Source organism: Tachypleus tridentatus, chromosome 4 (assembly GCF_004210375.1).
Source record: "Tachypleus tridentatus isolate NWPU-2018 chromosome 4, ASM421037v1, whole genome shotgun sequence".
Classification (NCBI taxonomy): Eukaryota; Metazoa; Arthropoda; class Merostomata; order Xiphosura; family Limulidae; genus Tachypleus; species Tachypleus tridentatus.
Window position 1 is genome coordinate 92,386,158 of NC_134828.1, and position 17,902 is coordinate 92,404,059.

Consider the following 17,902-nt stretch of genomic DNA (forward strand, 5'->3'; position numbering starts at 1 on the left):
TTACCACTTTCCAGCCACACATGAAATCGGGTGAGTTGGTTTAAACACAGATCAGAGTAAGGATAACAATTAGTGGTTATTATTATCACATTCCAGCCACACATGGAATCCTGTGAGTTGGTTTAAACACAGTTCAGAGTAAGGATAACAATTAGTGGATATTATTATCACTTTCCAGCCACACATGAAATCCTGTGAGTTGGTTTAAAGACAGTTCAGAGTAAGGATAACAATTAGTGGTTATTATTATTACTTTCCAGCCACACATGAAATCCTGTGAGTTGGTTTAAAGACTATTCAGAGTAAGGATAACAATTAGTGGTTATTATTATTATTTTCCAGCCACACATGAAATCCTGTGAGTTGGTTTAAGCACAGTTCAGAGTAAGGATAACATTAGTGGTTATTATTATCACATTCCAGCCACACATGAAATCGTGTGAGTTGGATTAACCAGCGTACAGAGAAGGACAACAATCTGTGTTACTATTTACACTTTCCAAACACAAATAACTTCAATGTGTTATTATTAAACAGATGAATTATTGTAAGCTGTCTTCTCTACTCCTTAGTTAAGTGTTATTCCACAATTCCTCATAATTATTCCAAACTACAGACGAAACTTAATTATGATTAGAATCGTTCAAATATAGATTACACTCATTTAATTGTACTGTTTTTGAGACCTTAGTAAGCTACGAAACTGCAAATAAAGTAAGGTAGTTTTATAATATCTTATTTCAAATTCAGAAGAAACTGAACACGTATTTATAATTACGTGTATATTACGTGTATTCTCGTTCGATATGCGATGTTGCTGTGAATTTAATAAAACAAGACAGTCAGTTGGATCTTTTCAATTACGGACTCGCGGGCAAAAGTATAAATGTTCATTTTACTGTCTGATTTATTGTCTTTGTCCAGTCAAATTTTGAGAAATTCCTTTCACAAACAGAAACTGAATACGAATATTATGTTTTATATAAACGAGAAGGAGAGAGATAACACGAACCAGGAACAGCTGAGATTCATTGCCTGAAGGACCGGTTGTGTGATTCTCTCGTGTAGGTGTCGTGATATTTGCATGTAGGAGTTATGTATGGCTTTGATATTCTTATGAAACGTGAAGAGGATGCGATCGTTGTTTACTTAGGAACTCATAACTACCTACAATGTACCGTGATTTATCAATGGAGAAATATGTTTATGTAATACTCGGGGGATCTAACTGTAGGTCTTGTGTGATCATAAGATATAAAAAAAATTGAGTAAGCTTTTATTAGGATATTCATCTCTTTAATGTTTTAAATCTAAAAAATACAATTAGGTATCCTTGAAATAAATGAAAGACTTATTGACAAGAAAAACTATGTAGCCTGCATGAATTCGTTTAATGTGAAACAATATTACAAATTTTATAGCTGTTTATAAATGATTATTCTTTATCTTCATAAACAGGAATACTGGTGCAAATGTTAATGTTTGGTTTGTGTTGAATTTCGCGAAAGCTACACAAGGACTATCTGCGCTAGCCGTCCATAATTTTACAGTGTAAGACTAGAGGGAAGGCAACTAGTCATCACCACCCACCACCAACTCTTGGGCTACTCTTTTACCAACGAATAGTGGGATTGACCGTCACATTATAACGCCCCCACGGCTGAAAGGGCGAGCATGTTTGGTGCGACCGGGATTCGAACCCGCGACCCTCTTATTACGAGTCGAGTGCCTTAAACATCTGGCCATGCCAGGCCTCATTTTAAAGAGTGCCAGTTTGAATTAATGAAAAATATTCTTATAAACCTCACGTGCAAGTTGACAGATCATTTGAAAATATCACAGTACATTATATTGCATTCTCACTCTGAAACTGTGTATTTATTATTGGTAAACTATAGATATACTTTGTATCGTAGCTTGTACTTGAACTTAAGATGAACTACTTGATGGGTCTACATCTATCTTGACTACATATAATCCTACCTTTATTATGTCGTGTGTTAAAGAGTACCGAAACATCCAGTCCAAAGCTATCTGGTCGTTCTCTAATATGTCCTGCGAAAATAAGACGTTTATCTTACGTACATCAATAACGGTTTAAATGTACAAAATAAAGTGACAGGAAAACAGAGAGCACAACCATTGTGTCTAAAATCAAGTACTTGTTAATAATATATATCGTATGACATATATAGTTTTATGTCATGTAAAAAAATCTAATAAAAAACAGATGAGGTTAATCTATCATATTGAAGCAACAAAATCTTATAAAATGAAGCAACCAGTGCGTCTGAAATTGAGTAATTGTTTGTTTTATAAAGTATTCACGTGAACAATGGTTATATATTATATAATATATATATATATATAGAACATTAATACTGGAGAGTTAAGTAGAATGAAACAAATAAAAAAGAACAACTGCATTAAAAACGTCAAATCCAAACCTCTGACTATTGACAGTTTGTTATGCACAAAAACAAGACGAAACAAAAATAAATTAAACAAAAACCGCTGCACTAATTGAAAATATCTCAGGTTACAGGTTGTAGTATGGGATTATAAAATATATTCTAGGTTTTGGAGGTGACTGTGGAAGTAGTACCAACATTACGGTGGGGGCACACTGTTTATAAGTCTTAACCTCCATTCGCCAGAATCACATGAGAAATAAAAGAGTGTATTGTGTATGTATAATTCACATAACTTACTATAAACAAGAACAAGCTGAAAAAAAAAAAAAAAACGCTGAACCAAATGAAAGAATCCCCAGGGTACAGGGTATATGTATAATGTAGGATATAAAATGAGCCCTAGGTTTTGGAGGTGACTGCGGAATTAGTTCCAACTTTGCGGCGGGGATACACCGTCTATAAGTCTTAACCTCCATTCGCTAGTCTCACATAAGAAATAGAAGAGTAGCAACTGATATAGAAATAGAAATTTGGAGAGTTGAATGTAGGTGTGTGTATATATATATATATACTTTTACGTAATATAAAACATCTCAAGGCCTAACAGATGGGGTTAACCTGTAATCTCAATCCATCCAGAGGGTTGTAACAACATTCTCGTTCACTTGTACCACAAAACAGGTTTTAAACACTGCTCTAACGTGTTGTTGGAATATGGAAAGTTTTTAACTGCAGGTTGATTATTAAGTCTTTAAGCAACTCCAGATTATCTCCAAAGGGTAGAAAATCTAATTCTGGAGTAGCGTAAATTAGTTATGAATATTTTATCATAAAGTGTTGTGGGAAAATCAGATAGAGGAAAGTTATTTAAGTTAACGTGGCTTGCGAGATTTTACTAACACTTCATTATGATCATAGTGAAACACATCTTGAGTTTCAATATATTTTATTACATTTAGAGTGCTTGTAATGGGATTTAGGCTAATAATACGATTTCGAGAAGAAGTAGTGAGAAGTATCATTAGTGTTACGTAAAGTTTCTTACAGTATTTGTATTTTCTGTTGATTAATAAAGACAAAACTGGGCCATCAGTAGGTAAGTGGCTTACAGTGAAATAAACGAAAACTGTTACTTGTGTAAGGAAGCACATCGTGCTATTATAATAATATGTAGGAAAACAACGAATAAGATATTTGTTTTAACATATCATATCACTTGTTTGAATCAGGTTACAAAATACTTTGGGTTGAAATTATTTCTCCTATACCAACCTAAGCCTAAAAAACAAAGATACAGTTTAGAAACTATAGAAATCATGAAAGCAAAGGGTCTCTCACAATCATGATAATGACCCTACTAGGTAAGGTCTATCCACAGTTCATACACTTAACTTTACTTGTAATACTATCACCTCCTCACGTCATTTCCACCACATTGAATGTCTGTCTTTTGTCTTTGTGACTATAAATAAACCCTATGTTGCTTATTAATGACCATAATTTACCTGAAGAGTACAGATCAACGTTCTTTCGAAGTTTAGCAAAGCTTGTTTAAAGTTAAGCACAAGGCTACACAATGGACTATCTGTGCTCTGCCAATCTCGTGTATCAAAACCCGGCTTCTAGTGTTGTAAGTCCGCAGACATACCGCTGTGCCACTGATGGAGGCGTTCGGTAGAAAGATGTATATGTTACACTATAAATAGGACTCTTCCTTGTGCTTATTAATTGTTTGTATGACTACCTGTTAATTAAAACTGTTCTCATAGGCATAAGCTGTTCTTCTATACTTTAGTGCCTATGTTTTGACGTACTAAAGTTGTCTTATTTCGAGTAGATTCAACTTAAAAACAACAAAAATATATTGATGTAGTTTGTATAATATTAACTTTAAAAGAAATAAGAGGGAATATTCTATGGCCGTGACATTTAAAATTGTTTTACGTAGGATTAAAAGTAAATTAATCTATGAACCTTGGGCGTAGTGAAATACAACAGCCAAAAGGATTTGGCCTCATAAGTCTACAAAACAAATCGGTTAAGAGATGACGAAGTTATGAGCTAATAGACTGTACTTGAAAAAACAAAACAAAAAACTCAGAGCCGTTTTACGAGCCTTTATGTCGCGGCTAAAAATAACGCTTTATAAAATATAAGAATTTTGTGATTATTTTCATAAACAATAAGACGTCATTGAAATAGATAAAACAGAAATTAATTTAATGTTATTTAGAGTAAAGTAAAATATAAAATACCTCTGAGGAGAAAAAATAGGGAAAGTGTTTGTATCGAGCGCTTCTTATTGGTTAATTTAAGAAACCCTGTCTTACAAAACGAAACAGATTTGCTATTTTCTATTTATTTATTTATATTTATAATCGTGAATGCAAAGAGTCATCTTACGTTTAGGCCGTTTTACAATGATACTAGTTAGTTATCTGGGTTTTGGGACTAAATAGTTTTTGATGTTACATTAACTTTAGATATCATTCTTTTTATATCAACAGCTGTGATTGGAACATGATGCTCTAAATGTGGGCGTGAGCCGCTCTTTCTCTGACAGTACTTTGAGCCGTACCATATGACACATTCATCTAATGGAAAGATATCAGTGCTAGGCATGTTATTAAATTTTGCTGTCACTTGGTGTCAGCTTCAAATATTTCGCTACTGACTTATTCGCTCAATTGAACTCACTTTCTTGCATTAAGACGATGAAATTAAATGAGTCTTAACCTCAAACCGTTCGCCGGGTTGCTATTCGACTTAAACCCAACCATTAACTGACATCCATGTGAGTGTATTTACCAAATTCAACACAATTTGTGATATTACACAGATAGACACGAAGAAAACTGTACTTCATATATACGTTTCTATATAATGAATAAAACTCCATAACAACCCGAGCGCTTTGGACAGGTATAATAGTGCTACTTTAGAAGCAATTACCACAGTTGTTTTTTTTTCTATTTTTAGTGTACTCAACGTTGTTACTGTCCTCAGGAGTTAACTGATTAGACTAACAAGGCTTCTCAAGCGAAGACGATAGAAACGAGTCATCAGAAAGGAGAAACAGCTTCTATCATGTTTCTGTCAGAATGTGACACGACAGTGCTGGGTTTTTGTGATAAAAGAAACTTAAATGTGGGCATAACTGTTTCTAGAAAATTTCTGTAACTTAAGATTTGAGTTTAACCCAATTAAAATAGAGGGCGATCGTTTTTCATTTTCTATTGATACCAGTTTAGAGTACAATATATTTGTTTGTTTGTTTGTTTGTTGTTAAACACAATCAGCTATAGCTGGGGTGCTCGCCAGGAATATTAAAACAATTTTTAGTGATTTATCACGGAGCCACTAGGGCGAGAGTATATTCTGTTTTATTCACGTTGTTTATAATCAATGACAAATTATATTTTAAAAATACAAAATGTAATAATTTAAGTACGTAGTTAAGGAAGCTAAAAACATTTACAATAAAGGAAACTGAAAATTTGTAAACTTATCACGTCAGTGTGAACTCTGTAAACACTGCACCGTTGTAAAGAAAGGTTTACATGAACCCACGTTCATAAGTACCGTCTTAATGCAAGGCCGAAAAATACAAAACCACACCTAGAATGCTGTTACGTTTAAACACTTTGTCATAAAACAGTCGAACGTTTTGAAATTTCTCAAAATTCTGGTAATAAAGCCGAATGTTTACTCACTTTACGGGATGATACTGATATTTCAGAAATCGAGGCGTGTTTGGTAACAATTTGTTGAAAGTTTTAAGACATATATTATTCTTTAATAACATTTATTAACACCCATTTTTTTATTTATACGACGTTAATACTTCACTGGATTAAAGAAAAAAATACTATTTCTAGATCTGATAATTTTATTCAGCTTTGTTATCTTTATACACAACAGATAAGAACTTTCATTTTAACTTAATACACTTATCAACCTTGTAGTGGCTAAGACGCAAGTGTGAAGCTTTAAAACGCTAAAACTTGGGATTTGATATCCGTGATTGTCACAGAACAAATAGCCCTATGTGTAGATTTGTGCTTAGGTACAGACAAATAAAGAAACAAAAACATAGTGCATCTGATATTCCGTTATCTGGATTATCGAAATTTCCCCTGGTGAAACAGCAGTAAGTCTTCAGATTTACAGCACAGAACATAACGATAAGAAACACACACACACATATCAGATTTACAGCACAGAACATAACGATAAGAACACACACACACACATATCAGATTTACAGCACAGAACATAGCGATAAGAACACACACATCAGATTTACAGCACAGAACATAGCGATAAGAACACAAGAATCAGATTTACAGCACAGAATATAGCGATAAGAACACACATATCAGATTTACAGCACAGAACATAGCGATAAGAACACACATATCAGATTTACAGCACAGAACATAGCGATAAGAACACACATATCAGATTTACAGCACAGAACATAGCGATAAGAACACACACACACACATATCAGATTTACAGCACAGAACATAGCGATAAGAACACACACACACATATCAGATTTACAGCACAGAATATAGCGATAAGAACACACATATCAGATTTACAGCACAGAACATAGCGATAAGAACACACATATCAGATTTACAGCACAGAACATAGCGATAAGAACACACACACACATATCAGATTTACAGCACGGAACATAGCGATAAGAACACACACACACACATATCAGATTTACAGCACAGAACATAGCGATAAGAACACACACACACATATCAGATTTACAGCACAGAACATAGCGATAAGAACACACACACACACATATATCAGATTTACAGCACAGAACATAACTATAAGAACACACACATACACATATATCAGAATTACAGCACAGAACCTAGCGATAAGAACACACACACACATATATCAGATTTACAGCACAGAACATAGCGATAAGAATACACACACACACATATTTCTCAAATTATTAAAGACAGAATATTTAAATAAAGCCCCTGAATCCGTCTATTTGTAATTATTTCTACACTTTCTCCATTCATCTCCATCCCTCTAGAACACATAATCCACTACCTTATCATCTACATCATCCAAAAATACCTGTCTTATTATATAAACCTTGACAGTTTGTCCATGTATAAACTATTACTATATCATCTACACCAACTAAAAGTACTGATACCTGTCTTATTATATAAACCTTGACAGTTTGTCCATGTATAAACTATTACTATATCATCTACACCAACTAAAAGTGCTGATACCTGTCTTATTATATAAACCTTGACACATGTATAAACTATTTGTCCTGATACCTGCTTATTATAAACAGTTTGTATATACTATACCATCTACACCAACTAAAAGTGCTGATACCTGTCATGTATAAACTATTACTATATCATCTAAACCTTGACAGTTTGTCCATGTATAAACTATTACTATACCATCTACACCAACTAAAAGTGCTGATGATACCTGTATAAACTATTACTATACCATCTACACCAACTTATTATATAAACCTTGACAGTTTGTCCATGTATAAACTATTACTATATCATCTACACCAACTAAAAGTGCTGATACCTGTCTTATTATATAAACCTTGACAGTTTGTCCATGTATAAACTATTACTATATCATCTACCTGGCTTATTATATAAACCAACTAAAAGTGCTGATACCTGTCTTATTATATAAACCTTGACAGTTTGTCCATGTATAAACTATTACTATATCATCTATACCAACTACACCAAAAAGTGCTGATACCTGTCTTATTATATAAACCTTGACAGTTTGTCCATGTATAAACTATTAGTATATCATCTACACCAACTAAAAGTGCTGATACCTGTCTTATTATATAAACCTTGACAGTTTGTCCATGTATAAACTATTACTATATCATCTACACCAACTAAAAGTGCTGATACCTGTCTTATTATATAAACCTTGACAGTTTGTCCATGTATAAACTATTACTATATCATCTACACCAACTAAAAAGTGCTGATACCTGTCTTATTATATAAACCTTGACAGTTTGTCCATGTATAAACTATTACTATATCATCTACACCAACTGAAAGTGCTGATACCTGTCTTATTATATAAACCTTGACAGTTTGTCCATGTATAAACTATTACTATATCATCTACACCAACTAAAAGTGCTGATACCTGTCTTATTATATAAACCTTGACAGTTTGTCCATGTATAAACTATTACTATATCATCTACACCAACTAAAAGTGCTGATACCTGTCTTATTATATAAACATTGACGGTTTGTCCATGTATAGACTATTACTATATCATCTACACCAACTAAAAGTACTGATACCTGTCTTATTATATAAACCTTGACAGTTTGTCCATGTATAAACTATTACTATACCATCTACACCAACTAAAAAAGTGCTGATACCTGTCTTATTATATAAACCTTGACAGTTTGTCCATGTATAAACTATTACTATACCATCTACACCAACTAAAAGTGCTGATACCTGTCTTATTATATAAACCTTGACAGTTTGTCCATGTATAAACTATTACTATATCATCTACACCAACTAAAAGTGCTGATACCTGTCTTATTATATAAACCTTGACAGTTTGTCCATGTATAAACTATTAGTATATCATCTACACCAACTAAAAGTGCTGATACCTGTCTTATTATATAAACCTTGACAGTTTGTCCATGTATAAACTATTACTATATCATCTACACCAACTAAAAGTGCTGATACCTGTCTTATTATATAAACCTTGACAGTTTGTCCATGTATAAACTATTACTATATCATCTACACCAACTAAAAAAGTGCTGATACCTGTCTTATTATATAAACCTTGACAGTTTGTCCATGTATAAACTATTACTATACCATCTACACCAACTAAAAGTGCTGATACCTGTCTTATTATATAAACCTTGACAGTTTGTCCATGTATAAACTATTACTATATCATCTACACCAACTAAAAGTGCTGATACCTGTCTTATTATATAAACCTTGACAGTTTGTCCATGTATAAACTATTACTATACCATCTACACCAACTAAAAGTGCTGATACCTGGCTTATTATATAAACCTTGACAGTTTGTCCATGTATAAACTATTACTATATCATCTACTGATACTTGTCTTATTATATAAACCTTGACAGTTTGTCCATGTATAAACTATTACTATATCATATACACCAACTAAAGTGCTGATATCTTATTATATAAATATTGACACCAACTACACCAACTAAAAGTGCTGATACCTGTCTTATTATATAAACCTTGACAGTTTGTCCATGTATAAACTATTACTATATCATCTACACCAACTAAAAGTGCTGATACCTGTCTTATTATATAAACCTTGACAGTTTGTCCATGTATAAACTATTACTATATCATCTACACCAACTAAAAGTGCTGATACCTAGCTTATTATATAAACATTGACAGTTTGTCCATGTATAAACTATTACTATACCATCTACACCAACTAAAAGTGCTGATACCTGTCTTATTATATAAACCTTGACAGTTTGTCCATGTATAAACTATTACTATATCATCTACACCAACTAAAAGTGCTGATACCTGTCTTATTATATAAACCTTGACAGTTTGTCCATGTATAAACTATTACTATACCATCTACACCAACTAAAAGTGCTGATACCTGTCTTATTATATAAACCTTGACAGTTTGTCCATGTATAAACTATTACTATATCATCTACACCAACTAAAAGTGCTGATACCTGTCTTATTATATAAACCTTGACAGTTTGTCCATGTATAAACTATTACTATATCATCTACACCAACTAAAAGTGCTGATACCTGTCTTATTATATAAACCTTGACAGTTTGTCCATGTATAAACTATTACTATATCATCTACACCAACTAAAAGTGCTGATACCTGTCTTATTATATAAACCTTGACAGTTTGTCCATGTATAAACTATTACTATACCATCTACACCAACTAAAAGTGCTGATACCTGTCTTATTATATAAACATTGACAGTTTGTCCATGTATAAACTATTACTGTATCACCTACCCCAAGTGAAAATGCTGATACCTGCTGGTTATTACATAAACCTTGACAGTTTTTAGATATATAAATTATTACTATATGATCTACACCAATTGAAAGTGCTGATACCTGGCTTATTGCTGTTCCAAGACTTCGTATCATACGATAAAAAAACAGAATTCGAGGGTGTAGTTGTTAAAGAAATGAAAAACAATTTTACTTTTAATATTTCGTCAAATTTAGTCACAAAAATACTTCTCTGCATAAATATTTTAAACTGAAGAACAAACTATACCTCGGTGTCACATGTCTATTTTCCGTAAAATTCGACATAGCTTTAGAACATTTTGAAAGATTGTTGAAAGCGACCAAAGATTCGTCTCTGGGAACGATCCAATTTCAGAAATTGTCTAATTTGAACCATTTGTCTGATGAGTATTTTATCTCATTCAATACGTTCTTTGGTATTTGCTAGTGTCTTTCAAAAGGCTACAAATTACAACAACCGTTTGGTGTTTTATCTGTCATTTATCAATGTTTAGTTTATTTTTCACAATATTTCCATTTTCTTTAATCTTTTATATTGATAAAGAAACGTGAAAATAATCGATAAATAAGACCTCAAACCGTTTTGAAAAACTGTTTTTTTTTTTTGTGGCAAAATCGCATTGAAAAATCAAATGGCACGAAAACTTTAAATGTGAGATCTGTTTGTTACGCGTACTCAGGCTGAACGACAAGTTATAAAGGCCTTTGCATTTTGGTATAGTCGTCAATAATATTGAACTACTGATCGCATGGAGACAAACAGCCAGCAGCATCGTTATCCACAATACTTTTGTTTGGCTCTTCCGATCGAATAATTGGCTTGACTGTTACTTTTATAACGCGTACATAGCTGAAATTGCAAAGCGTGTTCAGCGGCGTCACACACGCGACTCTCAGATTATGATTCGAGCGCTTTAACCACCAGGCCGTGGCAGGCCAGAACTAAAATGTTTATGTTTTGTTTATTGTCACTATCATATATTTCAATATGCAATTGTTAAAAAAAAGGCACATAAAAACTGCAAAACGTAAAACGTAAAACCGCAATTTTGTATGTGTTTTTGCATGAACTCAACAAACCCCCATACCAATACTGGTGAAGATCCGTCCATACCTTGCAAAGTAGTTACACGAACGTATGACAGACCGTACTATTGTATTTATATAGACTATTGTTCTTTTAGTATAAAAACTTTTACTTTGTTAATTTAATAAATGTATTTACTATTAATATAAAAAACTACTATCGGGTTTACGGCCGAAAACAACATTAACTACAAATATCTGATTACATTATGCATTCTAATATCTGTAAGGACAACAAAGAAGGTATATTTTATTAGATATAACTATTATCTGGTTGATTTTATCTACGTAGGTAGGTTTGTTTGTTTGTTATTAAATTTCACGCAAAGCTACACTTGCATATCTGCTCTAACCGTTCCTAATTTAGCAGTGTAAGATTAGAGGGAGGGCAGCTGGTCATCGCCACCCACCGCTAACTGTTGGAGTATTCTTCTACCAACAAATAGTGGGATTGACCGTCACAGCTGAAACCGCGAGCATGTTTGGTGCGATGGGTTAGAACCTGTGACTTTGAGATTAGGATTCGAGGGCCTTAACCACCTGGCCATGCCGAGCCAGTAGGTAGGTAACTCTGATGGGAAATTAATATTAAACATTAATTAATAAATTGCTTATGTTTATAAACGTGTCATTTGTTTAGATATGTATAAAAACAACCGTTGCTGAATCAAGCATTCAGATTTTGAAATAAAAAACATATAAAAAGGAAAGTAAAAACAAGATTTTGTATTTTTCATAACATATCGACATAAAGTTTATTATAAAAATTTTACCTTAAAAGTTGCTCTATATTAAAGTTAGTCAGAACAACAATCATATTGGTAGATTGTACCTAGAAAACAGCAATAAGCGATTACTATACATTTTTTCACTCTGCTTGGTCTCATTAGCTTGCACAGACTACCCAAGAATTTTTGTTTCACCTCACAATGTCACCAAGACGCTCGACACACGTTGAAGCCGAGCATGCGCCGTACAGACTTAATAAGGCTAATTCCTCTTTATCGATCAGAAAAATGTTGGCGGTAGGTGTTGTTGACTAGCTGCCTTACCTCTAATCAATGAGTTCAAAATTAAGGACAGCTGTGTGCACACAGCTTTGTAAGAAATTCTGAGGCAAGCCACTAATACTATTAATTTGAGAAAAAAGTGAAACAATAATGAAAACATTTAACATTTGGTTTTATAGTTAAAGTTGGTTATTTTCAACCATCGATTGTATTAATTATATTAGTTGTGAATTGTGAGATTAATTTGTTTCAATACTACGTAGAAGAGTTAAAGTGAATGAAATATTATAGGACATAGAATAATTTAGTTCAAACTAAAATTTTATTAGAAGGAACTTTCAAATCTACGTGAGTTTATCTACTCCGCTTAAAAGTACAACTGGAAGTCACTGGGTTTTGAAATATTGTTATGATAGATTACATGTTATAATTAAAATAGAATAATCTTTATTCATTATTTTTTTAACTACGATAACTGGATCTTCTTTTTTGATAAAAGATTTAGTTTTGAATAGGAAATATTAAAAAATAAAAACTCAAAAGAATATAATAAATATTCACTTATAATTTTTAATCACTGTTAAACTCATAACAAAACCACTAAATACGTGAACTTACTAGTAAACTTCCCTTTGGACAGTATTCAGTTATCAAAAAGGGGACAGGTGAATCAACGCATGCGCCAATAAATCTTGCAATGTGATGATGCTGTAAGCTTTTCACCTAAAAATAACAAAGATATATTATTAATGTAACTCTAGAAAAAAAAAACAGAAGATTAAAATATTCTGTTTCAACTTAACTTAGATTAAAAGCTCATAGAGTTAAAAATATTGCAGCTATTTTAAACTAGTAAACAGAAAGAAGAGATAGAGAGAAAAGATTTTTAATACAAACGAAATCTCTTTGAAGATAATTATCTTGTTATAGTACGCATATTTGCTGATGTAGCATATTATGGTAATCTAATTTACTTTGTATATGCTTACTTGGGAATTTTTTTCGCGTGATCTGACGTAAACAGCTTATGCATTTGAAATGTGTATTAGTTGTTGTTTGATGCAGAGTACCTAAGAAAAACATCAGTACGTTATGTTTTCCATTTATATAAGCTGTTTTATTTATATCTTTATTCTATATTATAAAATTAATCGTTTCTTACGAAGTGGTTTATTACTGGTTTTAGTTTATATGAATAAGTTCTTATCAGTGAAAAGACTTTTAATAAAAAAAGTAAGATGGGTTAAGTCGTTTGTCTCGTAATTTGAGGGTCGCAGGTTCGAATCCTCGTCGCACCAAACATGTTCGCCCTTTTACCCGTGGGGGCGTTATAATGTGACGGTCAATCCCACTATTCGTTGATAAAAGAGATGGCGGTGGGTGGTGATGACTAGCTGCCTTCCCTCTAGTCTTACAGTACTAGATTAGGGACAGCTAGCGCAGATAGCCCTCATGTAGCTTTGCGCGAAATTCCAAACATACTATAATTTTAAGATATTCATGATTTTCCTGCCATCTAGTGACAAGTATCTTGAAGTATCTAATCACGGTACTTAGTAAAAATAAATTACGTATCAATTCTTGAAATTTTGTCTGAAAAAGAAGAAAACATGAGAGAGAGAAGGAAAATCGAAATATAAATGTCTTAAGCTTTTTATTAGATAAATGTTATTATTAGAAAAAGCACGTATACTGTTCTTTGATTATCTTGTTTGGTATAGTGATAATAGAACTGAACACTTCAGAGTAAAATTACTAACAGTAATTCCTTTTAGTCTGTGAAATAAATTTTTGGTTAAGGTTATTGTATGTTTTTAGAACAAACATTTAATTATGTAATTTATAGTACTAATTAAATGTTAGAGGTGGAAAACCTTTTCAGCCTGCTTATTCATGTGAATCAATTTCGCTTCGTAACAATCGAATAAAGTGATTTGAAAGCCAACAATCGAATGAGGCATCCGTGAACAGTGCTAACCACATACATTTACGTGTCTGATGTCTTGATAATATAGATAATTAAAATAATTCTGTGATTCATTTTAAAGAGGAAAAAATGGTATCGAATGAATTATTTAATTCACAGACATATAATGAATATGTGATGAATTGTATAGTTCATCTGAACAATGCATTGTTCAGGAAAATCAGATTTTGTTTGGTAAAAAAAAGAACTTAGAGCTACAATGATTACGAGGTTTGATAAAAGACAACAACAAAAACTTTTAATGTGAATAAAAACCCAAACTGAACAAAAATGATCAACTCTCTTCCTATTGCTTTATTGAAATGAATATTCAAAGAACACAAAAAAAAACACACCTTCAAACGTTCCTGAACACTGTAAATCAAATAAATACCGCATAACCATAGAACACACTCAGATATTAAGTAGAGAAACAACTATAAACAAACACAAAATCAAAGAAGTCCAACTTATACAGCAACTAAAACCAAAACTAAACCAATATAAAGGAACACCTATGTACCCATACTAATTTTGTTTTGAATTCCGCGCAAAACTAAACAAGGGCTATCTACGCTAGCCGTCCCTAATTTAACAGTGTAAGACTAGGGGAAAAGCAGCTAGTCATCACCACCCACTGCCAACTCTTGGGCTACTTTTTACCAACGAATAGCAGGATTGACCGTAACATTATAACGCCCCCACGACTGAAAGGGCGAGCGTGTTTAGTGTGATGGGGGATTCGAACCCGCGCCACTCGGATTACTAGTCGAGTGCCTTAACAACCTGGCCATCACAGGTTAACAACTAGTTAACAGCTTATTTTATTACTGGTAGTTTCTGACAGTTAATGTGTTCCGGATCAACTTTTAAATGATCAGTTATGTGTTTTCGCTTTCTGTTTGCTTTTCAAACACAAAATCACACAATAGGCTATTTGTACCGTGCCTCCCACAGGTATCGAAATTCAATTTTTAATGTGATGAACTTTCAAATTCACCGCTGAGCCACTGGGAAAAGCGTGATATTTTTGTATTAATAACTTGAAGTAGTTTTACACCATTCCGTGTTTAACAGCCTTGTCAGCTGTTGTGAATTTTCACTTAATTAGTTTATTGTAACAGTGTATGTTAACCTAGAGGGAGCTGTAACAATTACTTGATTTATGTGTAAAATGAATAAATAAGTACGCACGATTTTTTACACGTGTTTATTGCTCGGAAGAGATAATGAAATGAGCGATACATGGTGTGAACAGTAGAATCTATTAGATACAAATAGTGAGTACGAAAGAAAAGCCTTCGAGAAGTAGTCTTTTAACTCACCGAATGACCCTGGAAAGTTACGTAACTACTGCAGTGTAAATTACATAAAATGTGTGTTTGTTTTGAATTTTGTGCAAAGCTACAGGAGGGCTATCTGCGCTAGCCGTCCCTAATTTAGCAGTGTAAGACTAGATTGAAGGCAGTTAGTCATCCCTACCCACCGCCACCTTTTGGGCTACACTTTTACCAACGAATAGTGGGATTGACTGTTACATTATAACGCCCCCACGACTGAAAGGGCGAACATGTTTGGTGTGACAAGGATTCGAGCCCGCGAACCTGGGATTACGAATCGAGTGCCCTAACCACCTGGCCATGCCGAGCCGTAAAATGAAAATCACGAGATTTCACACACAAGCAAATGTGTAATTTATGACATGTAAACTTACAGTATGAAACATTTGAATCATATTATGTTTCAAAGAAATCATATTATTCTGCAGGAACTGTTTGTATATGTCAATGGAGGAAAATATCGCCACAAATGCAAGCTATAGCATCACGTGCAACATGTTCAACACCTAGACGGTCGTGAGATGGTGAATTCTAGAATATTTGGAAGTACAATATTTCCAGGAGGGACTGGGAGAAGTAGGGAACTGCCACATATACTCATGTCTTGGTTTTCCTTGCTTTAAGTATACTACAACATTACTCATGTCTTGGTTTTCCTTGCTTTAAGTATAGTACAACATTACTCATGTCTTGGTTTTCCTTGCTTTAAGTATAGTGCAACATTACTCATGTCTTGGTTTCCTTGCTTTAAGTATAGTGCAACATTACTCATGTCTTGGTTTCCTTGCTTTAAGTATAGTACAACATTACTCATGTCTTGGTTTCCTTGCTTTAAGTATAGTACAACATTACTCATGTCTTGGTTTCCTTGCTTTAAGTATAGTACAACATTACTCATGTCTTGGTTTTCCTTGCTTTAAGTATAGTACAACATTACTCATGTCTTGGTTTCCTTGCTTTAAGTATAGTACAACATTACTCATGTCTTGGTTTCCTTGCTTTAAGTATAGTACAACATTACTCATGTCTTGGTTTTCTTCTCTTTAGGGACAGTATGATATTACGTGTTGTATGTCTCTACTCAGGTGGTGTATAATGTTACTCTTTTGGCATGAGGCATAATATAACTTCTCTTCACTTTAAGTATTGTATCACATTACTTATGTTTTGTCTCCTCTTTAAGTGTGATATTAGTGATGTCTTGTCTTTTTCACTTTATGTAATATATAACATTATTTGTGTTGTCTCTCTTCACTTTAAGTATTGTATCACATTACTTATGTTTTGTCTCCTCTTTAAGTATGATATTAGTGATGTCTTGTCTTTTTCATTTTATGTAAAATATAATATTATTCGTGTGTTGTCTCTCTTCACTTTAGGTACAGTCTAATCTAACGTGTTTTTTTTTTTTCTTCAAGTGCAGCATAACACAACTCACTTAATCTATTTTCTCTATGTATACTGTATAGAGAGTTAATAGCATTTTAGAAGGAAAATATATATGATTGTGGAATAATGTTTCATCGGAGATACGAGCCATGATATCGCTGGCGACATGTTTAACCGTCTATATACGGTATTTATTGAGACAGTGAATAAAGTGGGCTATAAATGAAAATATTATGGGATTGCGTCCCTTGTTTGTACGAAAATGAATGGCACAATATAATAGTAACGTGTTCAAGCCTATAATAGTACATAGAACCGTACTCTTTTTAGAAGCAGGATGGTAAATGTACTTTCCCAGATGAAAAATGTCATATAGTAAACGTGTACAAATGAAAGTTTTAGCCAAAGGCTGATTCATGAGAAACTAAAGCATAACTATGTATTTTAGTAGAAGTTGTATGGAAACAGTGATGATATAATACACGATAAACGGGAAGAGATCGTCCCAAAATAGATGTAAAGGTTACCGCCAGAACAATAAGATACGAAGTGACCTTAAT

General features: G+C 33.1%; 1 protein-coding gene across 3 annotated transcripts in view; it reads right to left on the minus strand.

Moving 5' to 3' along the window:
- Positions 1–17,902, minus strand: part of LOC143249696 (atrial natriuretic peptide receptor 1-like) — a 208,086-nt gene that overhangs the window by 96,590 nt on the left and 93,594 nt on the right. For all 3 annotated transcript variants that reach the window (XM_076500004.1, XM_076500003.1, XM_076500005.1), the window contains exons 11-12: positions 13,266–13,370; positions 1,984–2,055 (exon numbers count right to left, since the gene is read on the minus strand). In XM_076500004.1, the coding sequence (XP_076356119.1) occupies positions 1,984–2,055; positions 13,266–13,370 (177 nt within the window). The remainder of the gene's footprint in view (positions 1–1,983; positions 2,056–13,265; positions 13,371–17,902) is intronic.